This window comes from Neolamprologus brichardi, chromosome 14 (genome assembly GCF_056152115.1).
Source record: "Neolamprologus brichardi isolate AB-2024 chromosome 14, ASM5615211v1, whole genome shotgun sequence".
In the NCBI taxonomy this organism is placed as follows: domain Eukaryota; kingdom Metazoa; phylum Chordata; class Actinopteri; order Cichliformes; family Cichlidae; genus Neolamprologus; species Neolamprologus brichardi.
Window position 1 is genome coordinate 33,927,452 of NC_142117.1, and position 26,703 is coordinate 33,954,154.

General features: G+C 39.8%; 2 protein-coding genes and 1 pseudogene across 4 annotated transcripts; 2 read left to right on the forward strand and 1 right to left on the reverse strand.

The window, feature by feature from the left end:
* The first annotated feature begins 1,468 nt into the window (after positions 1-1,468).
* LOC102776070 (cytochrome P450 2F3-like) lies at positions 1,469-5,072 on the forward strand (annotated as a pseudogene). The gene is made up of 8 exons (XR_015720042.1): positions 1,469-1,672; positions 1,849-2,011; positions 2,153-2,302; positions 3,178-3,413; positions 3,635-3,767; positions 4,012-4,194; positions 4,285-4,426; positions 4,657-5,072. The product of XR_015720042.1 is annotated as a cytochrome P450 2F3-like (transcript).
* An 871-nt stretch (positions 5,073-5,943) lies between these two features.
* Positions 5,944-10,618, reverse strand: LOC102793895 (cyclin-dependent kinase-like 1). Of its 2 annotated transcripts, XM_006805214.2 has the most exons (11): positions 10,312-10,618; positions 10,139-10,227; positions 9,786-9,975; positions 9,453-9,574; positions 8,638-8,710; positions 7,635-7,725; positions 7,116-7,316; positions 6,702-6,784; positions 6,560-6,616; positions 6,229-6,381; positions 5,944-6,055 (listed from the first exon to the last, which is right to left on the reverse strand). In XM_006805214.2, the coding sequence occupies exons 3-11, from the start codon at positions 9,951-9,953 to the stop codon at positions 5,960-5,962; spliced, it is 1,044 nt and encodes a 347-aa protein (XP_006805277.1). In that variant the 5' UTR covers positions 9,954-9,975; positions 10,139-10,227; positions 10,312-10,618; the 3' UTR covers positions 5,944-5,959. The 2 variants fall into 2 exon arrangements, with proteins under 2 accessions (XP_006805277.1, XP_006805278.1); XM_006805215.2 differs by lacking the exon at positions 10,139-10,227 and having other exon boundaries at positions 10,500-10,618.
* Positions 10,619-14,264: 3,646 nt separating this feature from the next.
* tgfb1a (transforming growth factor, beta 1a) lies at positions 14,265-24,785 on the forward strand. Its single transcript, XM_087851183.1, has 6 exons — positions 14,265-16,264; positions 21,475-21,753; positions 21,877-22,102; positions 22,508-22,658; positions 23,397-23,507; positions 23,609-24,785. Exons 1-6 carry the CDS (start codon positions 15,940-15,942, stop codon positions 23,654-23,656), a joined length of 1,140 nt encoding a protein of 379 aa, XP_087707309.1. The 5' UTR covers positions 14,265-15,939; the 3' UTR covers positions 23,657-24,785.
* The last annotated feature ends 1,918 nt before the right edge of the window (positions 24,786-26,703 follow it).

The following is a 26,703-nucleotide window of genomic DNA, read 5'->3' on the forward strand; positions in this document are numbered from 1 at the left end:
CGAGCCCCAGCTTGGACAGTCTCGGTCGTTGTGTCCTTGGGCAAGACACTTCACCCGTTGCCTATTGGTGGTGGTCAGAGGGCCCGGTGGCGCCAGTGTTCGGCAGCCTCGCCTCTGTCAGTGCGCCCCAGCGTGGCTGTGGCTACAATGTATCTTGCCATCACCAGTGTGTGAATGGGTGGATGACTGGATGTTTAAAGTGCTTTGGGGTCCTTAGGGGCTAGTAAAAGCGCTATACAAATACAGGCCATTTACCATGTCTGCTTGTTTTTGCATTGTCATCATGATGCTGAAGCACCATGTCTTTATCTAAGGGCTTTCTGTTAATATACAACCATTTTCTATCAATAATTACAAATGTCATGCTCATTGTTTGCAGTATGACATGACTAGTGGGTTTAATTTTTTTCAAAATAAATGATGTAAAATCTAAAAAATATATTATCTCTGTTTATGGTGTTGAAATTAATAAAAAAATATGAATAGTGTTTTTACTAATTTAAGGTAACTTGTTGCTGCTTTCTAAATTGATACATAGTTCAAAATTTGGTATAGATACATTATGAGAGATTTCTTGACTCGGTTCAAAATGGAACCAAACCAAATGCAAAAGCAATATAAACAGTATGTGTTGCACTTATAAGTTAAGTAATAGCTAGTACAAATTACTTTAGGCCTGTCAACAAAGCATAGGTTTTTATGTAAACACCTAGTCTTGAACATTAAATTGTAATCACTATGTTTCTCCTTAGTGCTGAGCAGGTACATCCAGTTTCATATGAAAAAGAAAATAAACAATCCAAATAAAGTCTGACAAAGATTTGATAATGAATAACTTTGTGAAATGTTCCTTTCAAATTTAGATCATAAGTATTTGCTACTTTAACAGCATTCACTGTAAACATATTTTATGTTTCTACAAGTGAAGCACAGTATTGGATTGCTTGGATTCATTTCACAGAGTTGATTGGTTTGGTAAGAGAGCAGATTTGTATTAGAAACTGAACCTATTTTATAATAGTTACGTATGCTGTTGCAGACAGCATGTAAATGTTCAAACTGGTGCCAGAGCAGTGTGTGGGTCAAATCTTGATTCCAGTAGAGGGCAGTGTAGACTGTCAAATGAGGATATCTTTGGCTTTTTTTCTGTGTTCATGTGAGATTTTATTATCAGTTGTCTTTATCCACAAGGTTTGGTTATATTTTGGTTTGACTGACATCGTTATCAAGTTTGTAGTGAAATCATTGAGTTTGTAAAATTCAAGAAAAGCTTAGGATGAGCGATGGTTTACATGTTTTGACTTTATTATTCAAATCAAATGTTGCAACAGCTTTTTGTCAATGAGCATCATTAACGAGGTAAAAGTGTGCTAAGGTCCACAACATTGGTCATGTGTGTCCAACCAGTCAAACCCCTGTTAAATATAAACTAGCTACAGAAGCCAATCACAGAGAGAAAGTAGGTATATAAGGAAGGACAAAAATAGAAAAATGATACAACATTATGGAGTTTTCTGCCACAGTGATCTTGGCAGGGCTAATCTTAGCTCTGCTGTGGCTGTTTAGTTTAAAAAGAAGGAAGTATCGCCTGCCTCCAGGACCTGCTCCACTTCCTCTTCTAGGAAACCTGCCACAAATAGACAAAAATGTACCTTTTAAAAGCATACTTAAGGTAAGTTTGGAATTTTTATTTATCTATTTATTAATTTTTAGCATTTTTCATATTGTTAAATTGTTCAGTAAGAATAAACAAGAGCACCCTCCATTACTGTTCTGGATTTTTATTTTAGCTGCATGCTGACGTTGCATGAATACAAAAAAGTTTTTTTCTTCTTAACTTTGTCTTAGTTCAGTGAAACCTATGGTCCTGTGATGACACTGTACATGGGATGGCAGCGGACAGTGGTTCTGGTGGGGTATGATGCTGTGAAAGAAGCCTTGGTGGATCAGGCAGATGACTTCACAGGCAGAGTGCCCGTACCATTTCTGTTCAAAGCTACCAAGGGCTATGGTAACAAGACACCATATATCAGTTTTCAAGACCAGTGATTTCTTTGGCATGACTCTAAGTCAACTTTACATGAAAATAAAGAAATTTCAAATAACAGTTTGTGTAAAAGTTTTTCCAAATCTTGACATTTCATCTTCTCAGGTTTAGCAATCAGTAATGGGGAGCGCTGGCACCAGCTGCGACGCTTCACACTCACAACCCTAAAAGACTTTGGGATGGGACGCAAGGGGATGGAAGAATGGATCCAAGAAGTCAGCGAAGACTTGACGGTTCATATACATACATTTAAAGGTGCGTTTTCAACATGTTGAGGGTGGATTTGAAAAAGGACTGCTGCACAATATCTCAAGTTTTTTTTTTTCCCTCAATCACTGCTCGAGTCTTTCACTCTTTTTCGAGTACAGTAGCTCGAATATGACCAAAAAATGTTCAATTCAATATTTACCTGAGAAGTTACTGTCACTTTGAAAAAAAGGAAACTTAATAACAAGAACATTTCTTGGAAACACTACAAAACTCTTCATTTGTGCCTGCACAAGAAATAGGCTGTAGTAGTAAGAGAGGTCAGGGAAACAAAACTAAATATGTAACAAAATGCACCAAACACGCATTAACATTTTGATAAAATACATCAAATCATTTAGTAACATATGGCGAAGTCTACAACTATCAGATTTTGTAATTCATGTACAAATCCTGTTTTGTCTGAACTCTTTAATCTTTGCATAGAAAACATAAAGTATTGCATATCCTGCTAAAACACTAAAGTATCATTTATAACGTCAGCTTGCTGTGACATGACTGATGCGCTTGGAAAAGATTAAGTTACCCTTGCTGGTTTACAGTTATATACTTTATGTGAAGAGTTTGCAGCCTCAGAGTCCTCTCACACTAAAGTAACAATAACATGAAACTGGCATGGCGGGTGAGTGACACGTGGACGGGGGTTCGGCATGGACCTTAAGTGTTTGAAAAAAGTCGCTCAAAACAGAGCTGACTGTGCACACCAGCTGCTCTGCAGTCATTGTAACAGTAACCTATTAAAAAACAGCTTATCTATGTGTCATAAGTGAATGTTTAAGTGACATAGGACACAGCAACAGGGAATTACAATATAATGTGTCTGTTTATGATTCAATTAAAAACCAAATGTGCCCAAATAATAGCTAAAGTTCAGCAACATTGCAACACAGCAACCGAGTCTTTTTTTTTTCTCTCATCACAGCTCTATAATATCTTCCCACGGTTGATGGAGTGGTTGCCAGGTTCACATCACAATGTGTTTGCCAAACTTGAGGAGATGAGAGCATTTATTATGAATAAAATCCAAGAACATCAGGACACACTGGACGCAAGTTCACCCAGAGATTACATTGACTGCTTCCTCCTAAGACTCAATAAGGTGTGACAGAACTAAATTTAATAACCAGACTAAATCTTTGTGAATTACCTCACTTAGGCTTCTTTTATTTACTGCTGATAATTGTTCTTTCACAAATGTGCATGCCCCCTATTATAAGACAATTCCTTTGCATTGGTATTCCCCTGCAAGTGCATTTTAAGGTCTTTAATTTTAATCTTAAGGTTGTATTGTTAAACTGATAAAATTGTTTTTACTTTCAGGAAAAGCACATTCCTACAAGCCAGTTCCACTATGACACTATGAATGTTGAATCTTTATCTGGCAGGAACTGAAACCACCAGCTCAACTATCAGATATGCATCAAAAGTTCTGATCAAATACCCCAAATACAAGGTAGAAACAGAAAGCAAATTAAATTCTGCACACTTGCTCTGATGATTTTCTTCTCTTAAAAATAAATAAAACTTCAGACTGAATGACATTATAATTGGTAATTCATGTTAATTGTTCACTCCAGAGATCTATGTAAAGCAGCACTAAAATATTTGAAAGTCTTCTGTTATTTTTTGCTGATTTGCTACTGACTTTAGAGCTCTCTCCACTAATTATGTTGCAATTTTCTTCTCATTCCAAAGAGACCATTCAGCAGGAAATTGACACTGTAGTTGGACAGCGTTGCCCTTGTATGGGAGACAAGAAGTCCCTTCCATATACAGACGCAGTCCTCCATGAAATTCAGCATTTTCTAGATATTATCCCCTTGAGCATCCCTCACTATGCACTACATGACATTTCTTTCAGGGGTTACACAATTCCCAAGGTATTTTGATGTAATCTATTTTAGTGCTGTTTATGCAGAATGTTCCCAGATAAGAAATGTCCCATCTGATTGAACATCTTTTCTCAACAGGATACACTAATTATTCCCTTGTTGCACTCTGTGCTAAAAGATGAAAAACGGTGGGCAACTCCACGGTCTTTTAACCCCCAGCACTTTCTGGACAACAATGGGAACTTTAAGAAAAAACCTGCATTTCTGCCCTTCTCTGCAGGTAATGATGCACATTTCCTTCTATCCTCCACGCCTTTAGAAAATGTGCTCCTCATTGGATCTACTTTATTAACACATTTTTGTGGTATTATGCCCTTTCCTGGAATATTCTGAGCAACTATTTCTAAGATTTTTTTTCTGTGAACAGAAGAATCGTAAAACAATCTTTTTTTCCATCACAGTTAGATGTATATTGTTTTTCTCATTGGCTTATTTATGCTCTTCTTCCAGGAAAGAGATCTTGCGTTGGAGAGTCTCTCGCTCGCATGGAGATTTCCTCTTCCTGGTGTCACTGCTGCAACATTTCACTTTCTCTTGCCCTGGCAGACCTGACAGCATAGACCTCAGCCTTGAGTACAGTGGCTTTGCCAATGTGCCTCGCAGATACACAATTATTGCAACACCCCGGTAGTAATGCAGATTTAAACTATAGTCTGGGTTTTCAATCTTCTAAACTTTTAAGACTGATATCACTAGCTGTTACGATCAATTTTCATGCCCCGTGCTTCAGTGTGTCTTTCTGTCTATATGAATTCTATCATCTTGTTTACAGGATATCCAATGTTGTTCGGTGTGGTATATTTTCTTTTCCCACCTATCTTTCCATGAAATCTCTTGTTTTTAAAGAAAGCATCCTAATCATACAATAAACCACGAGAAGAGATCCATATGAAGTAATTTCATTGATGAATGGGAAATTTTATAAATCATTATGTGAAAAGTTGCTTTGACCAGGAAAAAAAAAGTAGGGCTGTTTATAGTGTATGGTAAACCCTGTCTGTCTACAGCACAGATCACTGAACTATATAACAAGGAGTTAAATCTGTAATTTGATAAGTTTGAGGTCAGGTGATGAATCAAGCCATGTTTCAGGATGCTGGTGTGCCGATGCGTACTCCAGTGGATGCCTGCATCCGACCTTGGGTATCGCCATTGAGACAGTGGCTGGAGTACATTAAGAACCCATCAAATTACTTAAAGTATTGGCTTTCGTGGTGGGTTTTTATTAAACCTTACGACTGTGTGAGGAAGTTGAACATCAAGTATACAGGCTAATATCCAGTACTAAATGCTCTTTTTTTTGGTTTACATTAACAACATTAACAATGTTTACAGAATCTGAAGACAGATGCATTTGTTTCTCTTATATATGGTAAAATGCTCAAATATTTTAACGTATGATTAGTAATTACTGGATGTATCAGAAAACCGGTATAGTCTTGTAGCCAATTTGCAATGGCACAGTGGTGACTACAAGACATTTGTTTCAATCTTGTAGATGTATCTTTAGCTATGATACGAACAGATTGTGCATTCTTTGCCCTAATCTCAGCTCATAATATATAAACTATTGGTTTTTGTATGAAGAATATCGCTTATATCTATAAGTAATCACAGAATTAAAATCGTATTTTACTTACCACAACATTAACGTATGTTCCTTCAAATCAGCTTATTTAAATGACTGCGCAAAGCAGAACTTTACTCCATCGTTTACACATTTCAGCCACTAAACACTAGATGAATTTATTTATTATATGTTGGGCAGGTGATATTTTTGCTTCACTTGTTTCTTGACTTCTGGTGCAGGTGAGATGTTACTGTTTAGTAACTGAGGGAGGTACTGAGCCTAGAGAGTGAAAGAGAGAAGGAAACAATGTATTAGGATAATGCCTTGTCAGCCTGTGTAGAGTTACATTCACCGGTTTAAGGACGGACATTTGTAGCTGTAGCAGTGTGGATAATCTCTTAGGGCTTTGGATCATTTTCTTGCACAATTAAACCCCTGTGTGTCACACTGACCCCAGCCTGTCTGCGGCGGGAGCCTCTGTCATGTCGTCTTCCTAGGCGCTCCCCCTCACGGCCATAGTTGAGTCCTCCTTCCTCCTGGAAGTAAGGCAGCTCTAGCAGCTCTTCACAGGACAGGCGCAAAGAAGGATCCATCACCAGGGATGACTGTTAACACAGAGACTTAGCATGAAGCAAAGGCTTTTCAAAATATGTGGACAAACACTGACTCGCTTATACTGGCTGGGCCTGGAGGACTGATTTGGTTAAAAATTGTCTTTGACAAATTGTCCAGTAGCATTAATCATGATGCTGTATCAGCCAGTCTGTAATACACTAAATATACCTTCATAACCTGAAGGGCATGGGGAGACACTCCATGGAAGCGCTTTTCCAAAGGTTCCTATAGCAAAAAAAAAAAAAAGTATATAACCCCATTCATTGTGACTTCATTATGAACACAGATTTGGTTTTAATAGTTTTCATACCATTGTATCAGGCTCAGGAATGCTAACTCCACTGAAGAAAACATTGGAGCGGAAGACCTGCTGGTGATGGGGGATCAGGTCACCTACGGTCAGAAATTAGATTATTAACCCAGCCTGTCTGTGAAAAGTTTCTTGTTATCTGAGGGTGTGTTCGGACTTAGACCAGTTTAGCTCAGTTCACACAAAATAGCAATTTGCATGCAATGGGTGCAATGAGCTAACAATACTGTGAAAAAATTTCAAGCAACTAAATTAAGAGGAAACCGCTCCTATTTTGAGCAACTAGTTTAGTTTCTCTAGTTAAAAAAAGCTACCAGACTGTCTGACAGAAGACAGTTCTCCTGATTGTAGATGTAAATTTATGCTGATGTTACATGCAGTGTCATTAGTGTTTCAAACAGCTCTTCAGTCTACCCAGAGTTTTCCTGATGAGGTAGAGCTGGTCAACGTCAGACTTCCCGGGCCAAAGTGGGTTCCCATTGAGGAGCTCGGCAAAGACACAGCCCAAAGCCCACACGTCAACAGGAGGCCCGTACTGAGTATCCCCGACCAGCAGCTCAGGAGCCCGGTACCAGCGGGTTGCTACATAGTCTGTATAGTCATCCTCTGGTCCCGCTAGTATACCAACACAAATACACATGGTGACAACTTATACACATAAACATTAATATACTGAATAATGCACACTAAATAACACATGCATAATTGAGGGAGGGATTACAAGACATGGTGAAAGATTACATGTTAATGTATGGTAACATGACACTGAAACGTTACGCAGCAGGGGTAAAGAGAGACTGACAGTGAAATGACACTGTACAATGCATTCGCTGGAACTCTATAAGTGAGGTGGCCATGAGCAGGGCTGACATATAGGATCTGTGTTGAATAAGTCATTACAGACAAATTAACACTCTTCCTTGAATGACCTACTCAGAATACGGGCGAAGCCAAAGTCACAAAGCTTGATGACTCCGGTTTTAGTGAGGAGGATGTTCTCTGGCTTTACATCACGGTGAATGCACTGTGAGACAAACAGTCATTATCAGGGATTTAGGCAACATGATATACAGTCTCTTTGTGTCAGAGCCACAAGCTTATGTTAAGGCTGGCAAATTAAAAATGAATGGGGAAGAACAAGAGCAAGAGATTAGAAACCTTCGCACTTTTAACTTAATACTGTATGGCGAAGAGTTTATTTTACTTTTTATTTACCAGATAGATAGATAGATAAGCATAGGCAGTCTATCTATCTATCTATATATATGTGTATGTGTGTGTGTGTGTGTGTGTCTGTGTGTATAGGAGGGAGCAATAAGGCAAACTGCTCCCCCTACAGGCACCAACTAGTTTTACAGACTGACATTTCAGAAGGGAACCTATTATGACGTGTAACAAACATTGCAATAAAAGCTTTGAGAGCATTAAAAATGACTATGAAATAGTATATTTGCTACAATGATGCACAAAAAGGTGCTTATATAGTCAGTAGTTAGATTTAGATACAAAATTAAGCAGAACTGTGTATCATAAAGAGCAATATATAACATTTAAAAACAGATATAAATGTTTGGCAAATAACAATCACTGAAAAAATATATTTAAAAAATGAATATGTTACGGATATCAGATAATTTAACTTATAAAATAACTATATACGTGAGATTTTGCTGAATAAAAAACAAAAAAAACCCCAACAAAACAGCATTTTTATATTAATCAAATCAATAAAGACTTGGTTTGATTAATATAAAAAGGAATGCGTCAAACATCCTCCACAGTAAGTCATTTGCCACTAAGTCAAATGCCAGTACAGAGGAAAGGAAGTATTACAGCAATGAGCAATTTAACAAAAATAAGGCATGTGCTCACCTGCATCAGATAAATATATGCAAATCATTTAGATGAAGTGCAACATATAATAAAATATACTGACATTGTGTTTGTGACAGAAGCTGACAGCCTGCAGAGTCTGCCATACTATACTTTTCAGCTGAGCCTCAGGTACCCTAGAGACAACAAGAGACAAAAGGAAGGAAAAACAGACAAACTATTTACAAATTACAATGTCCTCATCTGTCATTCCAGCCATTTCAATAAAAGAAGTGGTGTTTTACTCGGCCCTGCGGTCACCCGGGTAATCCTAGGCCTGTCTTTAAAAGCAGCAGCGCCTTTGTTTTCAAGACCAGCTAGAGTTTCTGCTGCACAGTCTCGTGGGAAAAAGAAAAATGGTAAGACAACAGATAGCCATTGTGGTTTACGTGAGTTCACGTGACAAAAGCTAAACTAATCTTGGCTTGTGACCATACATTGCTCAAAGTGCAGAGAAAAGACAAGAGCTATTTTTTCCTACTTTTTGATCCTTCGTGTTAAGACGGCCTATTACGCCCTCATTCTACTGCCAGCATTTTCTGTCACCAGAATTTCTTAGCTACAGTCTTGCTCACTCTTTCTAATTCACCCTGTTCCTTTCTTCTGTCATTCTCCTGTTAGAAATACCAAATACTTCTTTGGCAAACTATTTGCCAAATAGATGACTCCTTAAACCCAATTCCTTAGTTATAATGTTACTTTATCAACACATCTGGAGGTTGAAGTGAATGATTATTTTAATTTCCAAGTATGTTACTACTAATACTTCAGCAGCTCTACTACAACAAACATAATCACTAATCCCAAACTGGCAAAGAGTGAACAGATATTTTAAAAAGTTCATTTGTCACATGCTGTTCCTGTGCTGCTTTGACTTACCCTCGGGGATGTTTGTCAAGCTCATTTAGGACTGTCTGTTCACAGAACTCAAACACCAAGTGGAGTCGCCTTTTCCTCCTGAACACCTCGAGCAGGTTGACCAAATTCACGTGTTTGAGTTGCTAAAAGACGAGCACACGTCACAGACACTTCAGTGTCAGTGCTTCACAGCCTGACAAGTTTGAAAAAGGGATTTTTTTCTTTTTGTTAAACTCTTTCATCAATTCATGTAGCATGGAGTTGTAGCTTGTGCAACAGCATGCACGTGTGTGCAAGTGTACACGTGTGGTGTGACATGTGGAAAACTTGATACCAGAACTAATGTCTTCTCACCTTCAGCATACGTATTTCTCGCAATGCAATCTTCTTAATAACTGGATCATCTTCAGACTCCACAAACTTCTTGATGGCGACTATTTGGCCAGTATCTCTGTGCCTGCATTTGAACACCACACCGTAGGAACCCTCACCAATTTTGGACAGCTTTTCGTATTTCTCCATTATGGCAGCTGAAAACTGTCACCTGTCAAAAAATAAATGTTCCCCATTTTATTTAAAATCGCTATCGGTGCTATACTTCACCAGTTTTCACTGCAATCTTTCATTACTGGGGATATTTTTTAAAGGTGGGCTCAAATAAAAGTCACAGGGCAAGATATGTGTGTTTGAGGACAAGATTAACTCACGGAGACGTAACCGTTTTCAACGTCTGAGAGGCACACAGGTCCAGAATCTGTCTTTATGTCAGTAGTGAGTCCATCAAACGTCCGCAAAGCTACAAAGAATAGCCATCTCTGGTATTACCTGTCAGGCTCCTTGGTCTTGAATTTACTAATGTCACACTAAAGAGGACTCTCACCTTCTCGCTTTTACTGCTATTTGCTGTTTCCCCTCCCGATGCGTCGTCACCACCTTGGTAACCCCACAGGTATTATTTCCAATCGGCACAGTCCACTAACTCAGTGCGAGTCATTTTGAACGCAATGTCCCTTTAAAACGACGCCTCGGAAACGTGTCGACACAGAAATAATACTTCTATAAACTCACCTTTTACCTTACTTGTGGCAAAATGCACAAAAAGGGCAGAAATGCGTCCCAAACACAGAACATCAATTCACAAAGCCGCCTGCGTAAGACACGCACGTATACACTTTCGTTGTAACCATGGAGACAGGGGACACTAGCCTAAGAGAAGAAGAAGCACGTTGAGGTAGTAGCAAAAAGTTAATGAGTAGTTTAAATATGTATTATATGGCACATTTCTGGTGCATTTTGAAGATACAAAAAGGAACTTAACAACAAAAACCCCAAAAAACTTTATTAGGCACACTTGCTAAAGTTCTAATGTGATTAGCAGCAATCCATTGCATTTAGGCATGGAGACATAAGTAAAATCTGATATGTTGAAGTTCAAATTGAGGATCAGAATGGTTAAGAAACGTTATTTAAGTGCCTTTGAACATAGCATGGTTGCTGGTGGCAGATGGCCTGATTTCAAAAAGTATTTCAAAAAGTGATAATTTGCTGGGATATTCCTACAAAACCATTCCCTGAGTTTACAAAGACGGGTCCAAAAAAAATAATGTATCCAACAGACTACAGTTCTCTGGGAAAGGCAACAGTAACTCAAACAACCACTTGTCACAACCAAGGTATGCATAAGAGCAAATCTGAATGCACAATGCCTTGAACCTTGAAGCAGATGGGCTGCAGAAAATGAGGGTACAATTTTCTGCAATTGGAAAGTTATAAAAAACATTGCCTGTTCTCACCAGTCTTGACTTCTGCTGGAACATGCAGGTGAAAGGGTCTGCATATATAACATGAAAGCATGGTTCCATCCTGCCTTGTATCAGTGGGTCAGGCTGCTGATGTAAAAGTGTGTGGGGATTATTTCTTGTGACACTTTATTCCCCTTAGAAGAATTGAGCATAATTTAAACACCACATCCTACTTCACAATTGTTGCTTCAAGTAAGAACCTTCACCATGTCCATCCATCTATACCAGGGGTGGGCAACTTCAGGCCTCGAGGGCTGGTGTCCTGCAGGTTTTAGATCTCACCATGGGTCAACACACCTGAATCAAGTGATTAGTTCATTACCAGGCCTCTGGAGAACTTCTAGACATGTCGAGGAGGTCATTTAGCCATTTAAATCAGCTGTGTTGGATAAAGGACACATCTAAAACCTGCAGGACACTTGCCCTCGAGGCCTGGAGTTGCCCACCCCTGATCTATACCCACGTCCCAATCCAACAGTGCAGCTTTGGGATGTGATGGAACAGGAGATTTGCATCATGGATGTGCAGCCAACAAAGCTGCAGCAACTGTGTGACGTTATCATGTAAATATGGGCCAAAACCTCTGAGGAATGCTTCCAGTACCTCGTTAAATCTGCACAACAAAGAATTAAGGCAATTCAGAAAGCAAATGAGGTCCAACCCAGTGCTAGAAAAGTGTACAAAAATAACCCCAAGACTTGTGACAGCTAAAATTAATTTCCTCTAATTAAGCTTTAGATCACACAATCAACAACACCCAGTCAGCATCTACAATATGATTTATTATAAAACGTTTAGCATAAAAACGAATGACCTCAGCTTTGAGAGTAAAAGCTGTTATCCAAACCAAATCCCAGAGCAAACTTCATGCCAGTTCTCAATATTGTCATCAGTTGGAAAGACCTTTGTAAGACCTTACAACATCTGATGTGGTGATATGATTCATATACTATCTGTTCTCTCTGTTGACTGTGAATCTCACTTCTTTCAGAGACTTCAGTGTTTACCACAGCTGTGTGGGATCTTTAGCAGAATAACACAGAGAATCATTTAGCTCTTCAATGGGAATGATGGGAAAGCAGTCCAAGTTGCACTCTTGTGCTCAGAGACACACAGACACCTTGAGGTACTGCCATGCGGGCTATGTGGTGACAGGTATGAAATGCCCCATGGCAGACTGGTCAGACAGGATGGCTGTGCAGTGTCAGTAAGAGATGGATGCCATCTTCTTAAGCACTTATGTAACTGAGATTTCTTGCTACAGCAAACCTTCACACAACTTCTATTCAGAGGTTTCCTAAAACACTCCATCCACTGTGACACTCTTAATTGTATTACAGAATACACATCCAGTTAAAAGCATGACGACATAAAAGGTCTTTTTTAGCCATTATAAAACAGTCTGTCTCGTTTGTCTTCAACCGCACTTCTTCTGGATTTGCGTGTTTATTAGGTCTGCTTCTTAATGCTGTGTGTAAGATTTTTTTCCTCTTGTAATTTTCAATGGTTACTCTTGTCTATCTTGTTTTCCTGTTGTTAAAACAGCAGTATACATTTGTAATTGATATTTTTTGTAGGGGGAATAATTTGAAATATCCACACCAAATATCCATACCACCAAACTTATTATCGACAAGAAAGTCACTTCTATAACCGTTATACCATATTTGCCCACCAGGTGGCAGTGTATGCCAATCAAAGTTTAGGTGTCACAACACAAACGACATAGATCAGCAACAACATTAAAAACAGACACACAGGTAACAGTAAAAGCATAATCTGTTTACAGTGCTGGGAAACCTTGGGACCTAGGATTCATATGATTTTTACTTTGACATATACCACCTACCTAAATTCCAATGTAGATCCCCCAATGTCATAGGGACTCCATGATGGCAGGGGCCTCCCCCAGCAGGACAACACACTGCCACACTGCAAAAACCTGCTCAGAAATGGATCAGTCAAGATCCACAGCCAACACAGCCAAGATCCACAGGCTTTGGCTTTGTTTTCCATACTCCCAGTCAGACTGAGCAACCGCAGGATTCCATAGAACAAGCCCAGTCCATGAAGGCCCAATGGACCCAAAGACTCTACTTGTGCCAGGCATCGGCGGACAGCCCCAGAGGTCCTGTCTCCATGCCCAGACAGTGTATGGAGGATTTAACAACACTAAATAAGATGCTGTTGATGTTGTGGCTGACTGGTTTACAGTAATGACTGCTGACATTTGATCACCCTTTTTTGTTTTTTTCTCACTATCTTATCATTAAGGGTAATCAGAGCCATGGAAAAGCTGACATTTAAACAGCCTTTAGGTTCCTTGTTTGACTGACAACTGTTGTTATATCACTGCTGAAATACAAGGGGATTTTTGCCCTGACTTTCCCCAATGCTGAATGTCACTATTTATTCTTAGTTTGTAATGAACAGCTTATTCATGAGCACATTTGGCTAAACCTTAAAAAATTCCAAGAGTCTCCACTGTGCAACGATAGTTTGCTATCTTTACTTCTCTGTTGAATCATCCATCAGAACGAGACAAAAAGATTGAAATAATCAACAGTTTGTTTTAGTCTAGCCCTTCTTTTGAAAATATACAATCTAACCTCTAAAAAGCACACAGACGCAGAACAGTGCACCACACAGCCCTGCCCTGTTGGCTCCCAATGCTTTGAAATTCACTTTTCTATTTTTAAACCAGCTTGTCTCAAGTGGTTCAGTTCTTTGACATGGTTTGGCTTACACCTTTTTATCCACCAGGTAAATGTGGTGGGCATTCGATGAAAAAAAAAACTTTATTGACATATCATCACTGCCTCGGTTGCAGACATCGCAGTGTGACAGGGGTAATGCTTCCAAAGTCAGTTATTAAGCATGTTCAGTTCCTGGCTTCCTGATGTGGACAGAAGTCAGCTCTGTTAAACAGCAGATGTTTTACACTGCGGCCGTTACCCTCATTTCCTGGGCGGAGAGCTGCTCGCTCTAATAGAGTAACAGGAACAAGAGAAAGAGAAGAGCTAGAGGGGGGGAGAGAAAGAGGCAGAGCAAGGCAAAAGAAGTTATCTAAGCTCAGAGCTCCCACAAATCACTTTGTCACCAGCAAGCTCTGACAAGCAGGAGGAGAGAGAAAGAGTACGAGCAGAGACTCCGAGTTAAACAGAGGTGCGAATAGGGAGTCTTGTCGGTGGAGCCTCGAAGGAAGAAGGTGTGAAGAAACTGTAGAGGAAAATAACGAGGTGATACTGCTGGATGGACAGAGGGAAGGTAGAAGAGAGACGAGACTAAAATCCAGTTCCCAAAACAGCATAAGTTAAGAGGGACGGCTACTGCTGTTGTTACTGCCGCTGTGTCTGGATGGTACATCACCATTTAAAGAAGGTGTGTCAAACTTAAAATCTGTTACCGGAGGACACTGTTTCATTGAGACTGACATTTTAATCTTCTCATAGCAAACGCGCTTGAGACATTTAATCTCACAAGTGGAACCCAGAGAGCATACACTATCGTATTATCATGTTTGAGAGAGAAGAGAGGGATAGAGAGACAGCTGCTCTGTCTGTGAAGTAGGCATGAGACAGAGGCGTTGAAAGCAATTTCTGGTGTAGTGCAGCTGTACACAGATCACATGTTGTTACTAGTAAAAAGAGGTAGTTAGAGCCAAGAGCAGTACATGTTTGAGAAATGTTTTTCTATAGGGGCATGCGCAGGTTTGTGACTGGTATTGAATAAGCTGATGAAAGTAACTTCTTTGAGAACAATTTCTTTCTTTTAACCGTTGATATTTGATTTGACTAAAAGCGCCTGAGAGTTTTATCTGGACTGTAAAGGCTGAGGTCATCTCACCAAACCTAAAAAAAATAGGAAGATCATTTTCAAACTTTTTAAGCAGAGATTATTATTAATATTTTCTCTTTATTACAGAACATTACAGGGGAAATATTTGTCATTAGCACTAATAAGAAATTGTGCCGATTTAAACGTCTTAGTCTTAGAGAACAAGTAACTTAGGCTCTGTAAACACCTGTCTTCATTTTGCTGAGTGCCATACTACTCTTTTCACATTCACTTAGGTTGCCTCTGTAAGAAAGACTGTGGTGACATGTGGAGGATGATATGCTAGCTCTAAAATAGACAGGATTCAGTTTATATAATAACATAATATAATCTTGCATTTGGAGGTTTGAAAACATATCAATCAAACATTTGTCTGTGAGCACAGAAACAAATCTGCTGAATCCTTGATGGGTAGTAGTTTGTTTTGGACCTAGAGGTGTTGTAGAAACTTACAAAAGGCCACTGACTGTGTGCATGGGCTCTTTTAGCATTTGACAGCTCTGTTCTGGACTTGCTTCATCCTGTGGGACGTAACTGGGTTACCTGTTTGGCTGAGTCAGAGGCTGGGTCATCACTGGATGTCTGTCTGCTCACTGGGATTCTTTCCACCTGTTTCTATGCAAATAAGACAGATGTGTTAGGTACTTTCTACAGCAGCAGTGACAGCCGTGGTGGTGAATTTTCAGGACTCTCCACACTGCTGTAATTGTTTTGTCGTGTGTAAACACTTTGCGTCAGTGACACCTCTCCACTGAGTGATTCACTGTTCCCAAAGGATCCCCGGTTGGACGAAGGCATTAAAAGGGAAGTTGGAGGAGCTTTTACTAAGAACCAAAGAACACAAGTAACTACACAGACAGGCTGTCAACATGAAATTGTGGTTCTTGATATTGATGGTCGTGTACATGGTGGGCAGTGTACACAATCTGTCTACATGTAACACTGTGGACTTGGAGATGGTGAAGAAAAAACGCATTGAGGCCATTAGGAGCCAGATCCTCACCAAACTGCGTTTGCAAAAGGCGCCAGAAGAGGCTGGGGAGAAGGAAGAGATCCCTGCCAACTTGCTATCACTCTACAACAGCACCAGTGAGATCCTGAAGGAGCAGCAGGTTCTGGAACAGGAAAACATCCCCACAGAACAAAAGGAGGAGGAATACTTTTCCAAGGTGGTTAACAGGTTCATCATGAAAGGTGAGTATAAAATTACCCTTAGCAGCAATATATAAATCTTTAATCTGTGAATCCTGATTGAATATTAAGAAAGGGGCAATTCCTGATGGCTTAACTATAGTTGAATGTCAAGTAATGACTGTTATTTATGCTACTACATTTACAAGCTGAGACATAATTCAAGGTGAACACTAGCATTGCACTGACACTTTCCACTCTGAAAAAATAGTTATTGTCCAGATGTCACATGAAGTGCTGCTGTTAATCCCTCCTCTACGGCAATACTGCGGTAATAATGTTGTTATTACTAGCAGAAACATCACAATAGCATTGTTTACAGTCCCCCTGTACAGTCCGTACTGCTCTTTGTCTGGTTGATCAACACTAATATTAAATATAGTGCACACAGTGCTGTCCAGAAGTTTCAAGCTGCACTCCCAAGTATTCACTGTATGCCTTATGGCTGGTGTCAGTTCCAATCTTGACCATAAATTCCCTCAACACGTGTAACCCTTATGATCTCCACCAAAGATCCTGAGGCAGTTTCAGGGGTTCAGAGATCACAGGCATTACAAGTTAGCAGAACTCTGTGCAGCATCTGGTCTGATGCTGTGTTGCTTACATGATATCCATGGCATTTTTACTGCTTTATTACTGCTCTTTGTCTGGCAAGGCTGCATATGATGTTTGTTCAGCCAAATGGTTTCTGGCTGTAATTGCCTAATGATTCCCAAACTATTACGATAAACATATTTTCTAGCTTTGCTTTTATGCTCCATTGTTCTCTGCATGTCTATACTCATCACCCTATCAGGCAGCCATCCACACTATCCCCCTTTTATCCACCACTTCAAACAGCACACTTTAGTGGATGGACCATGCTCGGGAGTGTGTAGACCAAAGAGAGAACAAAGCAACCTTCAAAATGAAGAGCACAATTTTGTTCTGCTTAGGTAACAACCAAAGAACAGGATGAAAAGTAGAAAAGCAATAGGAAGAGACATGAAATGAACTCCTTCACCCATGCTTGCTCTTTTTCTCTTTCATTTTCTCTTTTTTCTTTCTCTCTGACTTTGACCCTCAGGGATTGGGGTTTTCCTGTAACTTGAGCACTGAGTTCTCCCTCGCTTAACCTGTCACTTGTTCTCCATCACTTTTGCTTCTCTTTGTCACTGACTAGTTTCAGTGTGTCCCTTGAACCATGATTATCCATATTGCGCTCTCTCTCTCTCTCACTTCTTTCCTTTGCACTCCTCTATCTGCGGGTTTCCTGAGCTTATTATATCAATGTGTTTGCAGTGTGTTTGTGACAGGGCAGCTTGACAGGAAGGAAGACAGGCTGATGGCCACTGAGATCTTGAATGACTCAGGTCCGGTGCAAGCGGTGCCCATGGGGAGCATGTGTTTCCTATAGCTCTGGAATGCCACAGAACACCCATCCACTGCCTTAACTATCCGCTGCCTTGTTTTGAATCAGCTAATAGGGGAACAGCTGAAAGTAGCTGCCCCCTTACTCACAAGGGGTCACAACAGCATGTAGCACCACATATTTGATTTGGCAGGTTTTTATGTCGGATGCCTTTCTGGGAGGAGACACAAGGGATTTGTCTCCTCTTGGGATCAAGCTAGGGATTTTGCTGTTTCAATCCTGGGAGGTTCGCTTGCTAGGGGAATGCGTAAACCATTACACTATGGAGCCACTGTTGAGTCAACCTCTGCACACTGAAAAAGGAGAATGACAAATGTATGAGGATAAATGTTAAGGCCATCAAGTACTGCTTTGCAATTGTGAATTTAAAAAAAGCCACATATACACACACGCAAGGATTTTATCCAGCTTCTGCTTTTCTGTAATAAGTTATTTTTATTTCCATTAACAATTCTTTTCTACATCTCATTTTTATTGGGCAGCAGACACTTTCCTGACTCTCAAAATCATTCTACGGGGGAAACGTATTTGTGTGCAGAGCATTTAGAACATAATAGGTTTGGTCTTCATCGTGGTAATTGTGTGGTAGATTAAGCTGAATTCCTTTTGCTGTTTAGCACTCATATATCTCCCTTGAAGCCCACACAAGTTCGCCTCCTATTAAAAGGAGTTTTGGTCCAATTTACACGAGGGAACGCTTTTCTCATTTGGAAGCTAGCCACTTTGTGCTATTCTGGGATGAAATTAGTTCACTTCTCTGAAGTAATTATTGTAGTTACAAGTAAATGAACTTAAAGCTGTATTGTAGAAAGGAGCAGCAACAAGGGACCAAAGTCAAGTGTGAAATAGGGTGAAGTGGGGAAACAAGACATTGATGAGGGGGCTGTGGGAAGGTGGAGCTGAGAGGGAAGAAGGCCAATATTTAGTCAGTTGCTGGAATCTGGTTCCTCCTACTGGTAATTATAGAGCTGTTACTCAACCTGTCACAACAGCTGTCCCCGGCTTACCTGTGGATAGGCCTTGATTCAACACACAAATCCCCCCACACCCACATTTATATGCAGGCTAGGATGCTATCTCTACCCCGTCTAGCAGAGAGAGATTTTTTTAGCTGAGCATGGAGCTCATTTCTTACACTTTCTACTCTAAATGTTGATTAATTTTGATCACAGAGCCATTTCAGCGAAAGGACCCTAGAGACAATGCAAACTCTGTTAATTAAAAAGTAGAAGTGAAGATAAAGCGTCAACGTAATTATGGTGCAGCAGCCAATATGCTTCTTAGGGGAAGTGACTTAATTTCCTGTTTTGCAAACACTTCTCTAACCCTTAACACATTTATCTCACTTTTCTCAAACTAGATGGAGACTCTGACTTTCCGTGCATGCGTTTGCCTGGCACACCAATTCCACTTGACATACTGTACGTTGTTGTGACCGTCTGTGTTTCCATTCATACGCTTCAAACCAAATATTTGACTGCTCTGGGTGGTACCAGTAAACTGTCATCTCATTTCCCGTTACACTCCACATCAGTTCTTTTTGGTTTCAGTTCGGCCTCACTGCAAGGGGTGAAACACTACCTCAGCCACTATGCAGATGGTAGATGATATGCAAGCAGCCGTGACATGGAGTATCCTGGTACAGCCTGGGCTGAATATGTAGCACAAGTATGCAAGGCTGGGTTGCAATTCCTATCAGAGAGTAATTCCCGGACTTGAGAGCAGAGAACCCTTGCTTTGGCAGGCTGAGACAGAGTAGAGGGTTTGGGTCCCGGCCAGTACTTGCGCTCCATTGATACACATCTCCAATTTCTCCACACCCCCACTCACACCCTCTCACCCCTCACAACTGTGAGTTATATTCAAGAGTGCATTCTTCCCTGTGCTGTTTCCTTACCATTGTGTTTAACAGTTACATTGCCCCTCTCTGAGCCTCTCACTCGCTTTCTATAGTGTTTCACTCTTGATCTTCTGCCTTCCTGTGCTTATCTTTACATGTCACTGTTCGACTTAATCTTTTCGATCGTAACACTCATACATTTATGGTGTTAAAGCCCCCAGTAGCTTGTCTCTGTTTTTTATCAAGCCCTCTAGGCATCTTCATGCTATGATTAAACTGTAAAAGAACAAAATATTCATGTTGGTCAACTTTAGCAACAGCTGGAAGAGATGAACACTTGGCTGCAGTTATGATCATTGAGTAACACTGAGCTCAGCCATTTTATTTGATTAATGTGTAATCCTGACAAGCACTTATGAAAGAAGCCTTTCATTTACTTTATTCATAAAAAACATTGATATACATCTAAGTGTTGTAATGTTTACTAAATATCAGTGTTGTTAACAGTTTAGAAGTTAAAAGTTGTAATTAACTTGGCTTTATTTGGAAAATCTGAACCCGCTAATTCCAGAGACCCGATGTTTTTGAGCCATATGTCCATTAATTCTAACCTTACAATGCCCAGTCATCCCTTTAAAAATCATAGTTCTTTTCTTTGTGTTTACAGATATTACACTAAAGACCATTTACCAAATACAGTAACGATAGGATGATTTACCAAATAAGCTCTAGGAGAGGTCTCACAAAAAAAAAAACAAGTAAAGATTCATGATTAAAAATAACCAAAATGTGTAACGAAAAAATGAGTAAATCCTAAACACAAATAGAAAGTTTTAATGCCAAAACTTGTTGCCTTTGCCTAATGTTAATGAATTCAGAGGAAAATGGCAAAATGAGGGAGAGCAGAGAAACAGCAGAGGTGTAGAGTGAAGGTTTTTTGGGACTAGCTCACATCTAAGCATTTAAATATGCTAGTGCAGTGCCTTTTAAAGTAGGTCATAAATCATCATAACATTACTGTATTAAAAAGAGATCAGCTATAAGGTTCAAACGTGTTTGAATGATTGCATACGTTTAAAATGTGGTAGACAGGCAGATTGTGGGTTGCAGCTTTCTTGAGAACTGCACATTTAAGTACCAAGAAGTTGTCTGTCACAGGAAACCACAGACAATAATCATCATATAAAGTTAAATTGAAAATTGAAAAAAGGTATTTTGTGAGAGCCTTTTAAGTTTTAAACAAGGAGTGATGACATTTAGCAACATTGTGGCTTATTCTTATTTTATCACATCCTACGAAAAGGCAGTTTGAGGGTTCATTCTTGGCTTTATGCTTAAAGTTATAATTAAGTTCCTGTTAGGGTAAACTTGGCCTAGTTTGAATGGTTCAACGGAGAGGTCAAAGGGTTGGCAAAGGTAGCCAAAGAAACATGCCTCTTTTGTACATATGTGCCCCTCCCCCTAAATACAGAGTGGAGCAGCAGTCACTGTAGGAGAAAGACTGTTAGCAGAGAGCAAAGCACAGAGAAGCCCTCATCTGAACAACATCAAGTTTAACACTGCACCCACTTGGGTCTGCAGCAATACAAATGCCATGTTTAAAGCAAGTTTGATACGGAGTTATTGAGACAGTCAAAGAAAAGATTTATTGGAAGTTCTATGTTGTGCTGACTGACATTCGGTCCTGGTCCAACATTTAAACTGTTCCACATTAGCTTTCTTTACATTTTTCAATATAATAATAACTTCTAATAGACTAAAAACACATTACAACTAGCTTTTAATAAAAGACAGTTTAAAGTACATCTACCATGAAAGTTGGTTCCCTTCTTGATGGATGAAGTTCTTTTGAAATATTGTACCACAAGATACACATGAGATGTACATCTGCCCATTAAATGCACTTAGATGGGTTGTTTGTCAAAATATCAAAATATAATTTCCTCTTTTTACATCATACAGAAAAAAACGACACCAACTACAAGCCCACGGTCATCTCAATGAGCTTCAACATCGCTGAGATACGGAGTAACATCGGGGGCAATCTGCTACTCACCAGAGCAGAGCTACGGATGCTCATCAAGGAGCCCATGATTTTGTCTGAGGAGAGAGTGGAGCTATACTATAGCCAGGGGACCTCGACTCGTTACCATGCGTCTCGCTTTGTCACAAACTCGCTGAAGGACAAATGGCTGTCCTTTGATGTCACTGAACCTCTGCGGATCTGGCTCCAAGGGAATGGTGAGATAAGCATTTTTTTTTACTTCATGTATTTGTCGATCTTTCCATTTATTTAGTTCAGCCCATGTGTGATATAATTTCTAGGTAATATTTCCCTCCTCCATGATTTTTTTCTGTTACTAGAGAATGAACAGAAGTTTGAACTTCGGCGGTACTGTGAATGCGGCAGTGACGATGGTACTTTAAGTTTTAGCATCTCTGGGACTATGAGCAGGAGGGGAGACACTAAAGAATTACAGAAGCTGAACCAGCAGCTACCCTACATCTTTACCATGTCCATCCCTAAAACCAACCACTCTCAGAGTTTACGCACGAAACGTTCCACTGACACGACGGACAGCTGCAGCACGTAAGCAATTCTGACCTTAATGATTTATTCCACTCCGTTTCTGCTTTAAAGCTGCAATAGTAACCTACTAAACCACGAGCAGCTTCAAAATACAGACCACTGAAACAACAAACATCAACTATCCCTGTTTATCCATGCTGTAATTCTGTGGTCGTTTTAGTGGCTGTATAATAAATGGACTGTAGCTTTAAAATGTTTTATAATCTTAGACAGATTACAGTGTGCCTCTCATTTACCCCCACACATATACACAAGATGGAGTATACCTCCAAGGCCCAGCCATAGGGTTAAATGGAGTGTAATGTTGTCTCCCAACATAACATGTATCCTCTTACAGCTTTAAAACTGACTTGATTTCAACACTCTTTGCACCATCTCATCTTCACACTGTTTTCTCTTTTGCAGCCAATCACACAACTGCTGTTTGAAGAAACTGTACATTGACTTCAGGAAAGATCTAGGATGGAAGTGGATCCATAAGCCAACGGGTTACTATGCCAACTACTGCATGGGGTCCTGCACCTATATCTGGGATGCCGAAAACAAATATTCTCAGGTAATGTGTGCATTTTCATGAGTGTTATTTCTTCCGAACCCCAGGAGGCAATTTCTTAAAGTCTGGAAAAAATGTTAATGGCAATGTTGTATTTATATGTTGCCATAATAATTGCTGATGATTCAAATAAACCAAAATGCGAAGACTATTTGCATTATTTTAGCTCTAAGCACTACGGCACTAGGACTATCTGAATTTAACCGGTTATATAAAACTCTGGTAGAGACAAATCCCACTCAGAAGGAACACCAATGGTTTTATGAGAAAAACAAAAACACAAATCCCTTGCAGGTTGCAGGAAGGGGATATGGTGTGAAAAATCTGCCAAAAATCAGTATACACAGAGCTACCTCATGCGGTGCCCCCTCATCAGTAAAGGAGCAGGAGCTTTGTTTGTGCCAAACCTGATTAGGTTAGGGCTGAAATGATGACAAAAACTTTGTCTCACTGATGTTTGACAAAATAACAGGTATTTGTTTCTGGTTGTCTTTACTCTTTTAAAAAGCCAAATATCCTTTTTATGACCCTTAATACTTTTAACACTTTCCACTCATTGAGGAAACTCTGGCTCTTTCAAAAATTTGTGCAAAAATGTCTTTAAAAAGTAAAGTATTGTAGTTTTCATTAAGATTTTTCTAAAATCACACTGAAAATTCTTAGAAATGTTGTGCTTATGTATTACATTTGCTTCGGACTATGTTGTCTTGGTGAGTAAATTCTCATAAATCTTGCCTACAGATTCTGGCACTGTACAAACATCATAACCCAGGAGCTTCTGCCCAGCCCTGCTGTGCGCCACAGACACTAGAGCCACTGCCAATCATCTACTATGTGGGGAGGCAACACAAGGTATCTATTCTGCAGTCACTTTCAGGTCAAATGTTTGCAAAACATTTTTTATGTGAAAACAATATATAATTGATCACATCACTGTTTTTTTCTACTTGCAGGTGGAGCAGCTGTCCAATATGATCGTGAAGTCCTGCAAGTGTAGCTAAAAATATAGTATGGCTCTGCCTCCTCCTCTCAAAACACAGAGGGAAAGAAGATGTTGTGTTGGAGACTACAGATAAGAGCAAGTGACAGAGAATTTGAGATAATGTGGACATGGGGAACAAAATATTTTAAAGCTTTTCTCCCACAATCCTTCAGTTGTCACATTTGATGCACATTAAGCCATGGACCTCTTTTTTTCTTTCTTCTACATATTAACGATTATAGTTTTTATACGTACATTTACCTTGCAGTAGTAAAATTGTCTGTCTTGAAATGAATTAATTTATTTGTTGCACTGACAGGTGTCTAAAGAATAATAATGTACATAAAAGAAGTGTGTGAGACAATAAAATTTGGACAAAAAAGCACGAGGACAATAATGAACGTTCATGGAAGAATAACGATATTCAGGGATGAAAACGTGGGACATTTCAGATGGCCACATCATCGTCCAAAACAGGTCCTGGTGAGAGGTGCTAAATTACAGATGGAAAACCAGGGATGTTGGGGTTTTCCTCAAAGATAAGGCTGTAGGTGTTTTTTGCATGGCTACATCATAAAGGACAGAAAAAGACACAGAGAGAGTCCAACCTGGGGAAAATCCCTTTTGACTGAAAGGCTGGACTTTCATTTTACAAGAACCGTCCATTAGTTTTATTTTCTTTTTTCAACCCACGTGACTTCTAATATGCATTTTATCAGTATGTTTCTGTTCATAATGTTCATAACTGAATATCAGATTGTCCTTTAACCCCACTGGTTTTTCAGCCAGAGGCACTATCAGCTGTGTAAGAGTGATGACATCATGTTTTTAATCCCTCTGGGGACTTACCGCCGTACGTGTTCTCTATTAATGGACACATGGTGGTAGTGCTGATATGAGTAAGGCTATTAATACTTATTGTTTTATTTTATTTTGTTTTAAAATCATGGTAAATTATTTTAATTTCAGGACGTTTCACAAGGAAGTTTTTTCTTTCGAACTCAAGAACTGGTCTGGCTTCTATGACACGCATTAGGAATAAAACCAACACATTATTTCAGCTTTCTATGTTTTGCTGGTGCACCTACTTTTGAAATGTCTATTTGTAAATATTCAAAAAAAAAAGAAGAAATAAACATGTTAAATTATGTTGTGATGGTGGAAGATTTTATGAGTAAAATAAACCACAGGAGATGTTTCCACTTGGCAGAGAGTTGCCTTGACTAGGTGTGCGTGTGTGGGTTTGCGTTGCACTTGTCAGTGCATGTATGCGTCTGTTTTAACTGTAAGCCGACTTGACGAAAGCATAATCTGAAACACACCTAAAGTGATGTAGACGTGCATTTCATCATCTTGTCTTTGTCATCACAAAAACAGTTCAAAAGAGTCGTGTTGTTAGACGTGGCTAAAACATTTTTAGAGTACAGTCATGTTAGGTAAAAATAAGATGAAAATGTAACGCTAGTTGACTTCAATTTGAAACTAAGAGTGATTTGAAGTTCAGGGCCGTTGCCGTACTTGACAGACTGGGGCCCCACCCCTTGCACCTCCTTTTCCTTCTACACTTCAGTGTGTGACTACTTCTCTTTCTTGATGACTTTCACAATCAGTTTTTTTAAAACACTACTTGTACTTGTACAATGACTTTCCAGTGTCGGGGAACAGATCGGCCAATGGAAAAGCTTGGATTATGGCACCATGTGGACTATTTTAGGCCAACTGCAGGGCAATTACGGGATGACTGACGAACAGCAGCAACAAGTCCTATTTGGCTTCACCACTGGCAAAGAATGCTCGGACGTACAGTTTCTTTGTCTTAACCTGAAGGGATGGATGCCTTTCCAGTTTTTATGCTATCTCTGTACACCACACCCCCACCGTCCCAACCCCACCCCTCTCACTCTGTACTCAAGGGATTATTGTCAGCCCATGAGGCTGAATTGGGAATGAGGAGAGCAGGTCCAGACCCGTCGGTAAGTCCCAGACTTAAGGGCAGTGACTACATGGAAAATTAAACACACATACTGTGCACATGCATATGAAAACACTGAACCCACTGACACACAGACGCAGCTCAAGCACACCAACATCAAATGCCTTACATAAGCTTTGTGCTAGTGACTGGTGTGGGGGATGCTTGTGCTGTTAACAAAGTGACAGTGATCAGTGCTATCTTGTTCCAAGGCTGGTCATGTTACCCAGAAAGCACAGCAATTTTCCCCCAATGAAAGAACACACAAAGCGCCTGTTTGGAAAGGCAGCTAAACAAAGTATAATGAAACATCATCAAAATAATTGAATCCTCTTCAGTCTCACCTCTCAAAATGATTCTGAGTGATCTGTTGCCAGGTCATAATCTTGCCAAAGTACAATGTGTACCGTGTTATCGTGACAGGGGAAATGTAATTGGAATGTTAATGGGGCTTTTTTTCACCAAGAAAACAGGATCATTACCCAACCTAAACAAGGAAAACCCAAGTTCTGATGCAGGAGACAAGATCATTAACATTAGACACTAAAGGTGCTTGAACTTGAATTTTGCTTTTTTCACTTTCCCTCCTAAAGATGAAACAAAGAGTAAGAATGTCAAGAGGCTCATAAATCTATCTGTGGTGCTAATGGAACAGCCCTATGGGGGAAGTAAAACTTAAGTAGCCTTGTTCCTCCAAGTGATGTTCATTTCTCAGCAGCTGCTTCCTCTCAAGCCCTCTGGCTTTTCATGGGACTGAATTAAACTGCTGACACCTCCTGCTAAACATGAAGCACATCGCAGAATACGGCCCACCCGAAGAAAAATAAAGGATTGAACTGAACACAATTCAACCCAACGGAGAAGATTTAAGACAGATGGCGACAGCTTTTGAAGGTCAAGCAGGTGTTCTTTTACAGCTAAGTCCATGTGCTGAGTTTATACAACTGCATGAGTAACAAGAAAATTGTTCTGTTGTTGCTATTCATCAATTTTGACACAACTGGTCCTGTAATTACATCCACGTGCAGTGTTGAACCCTTTTATATCGGTTGATGTAATGACTTTCGAAGCATTCTACCTGTATGCTACTTATC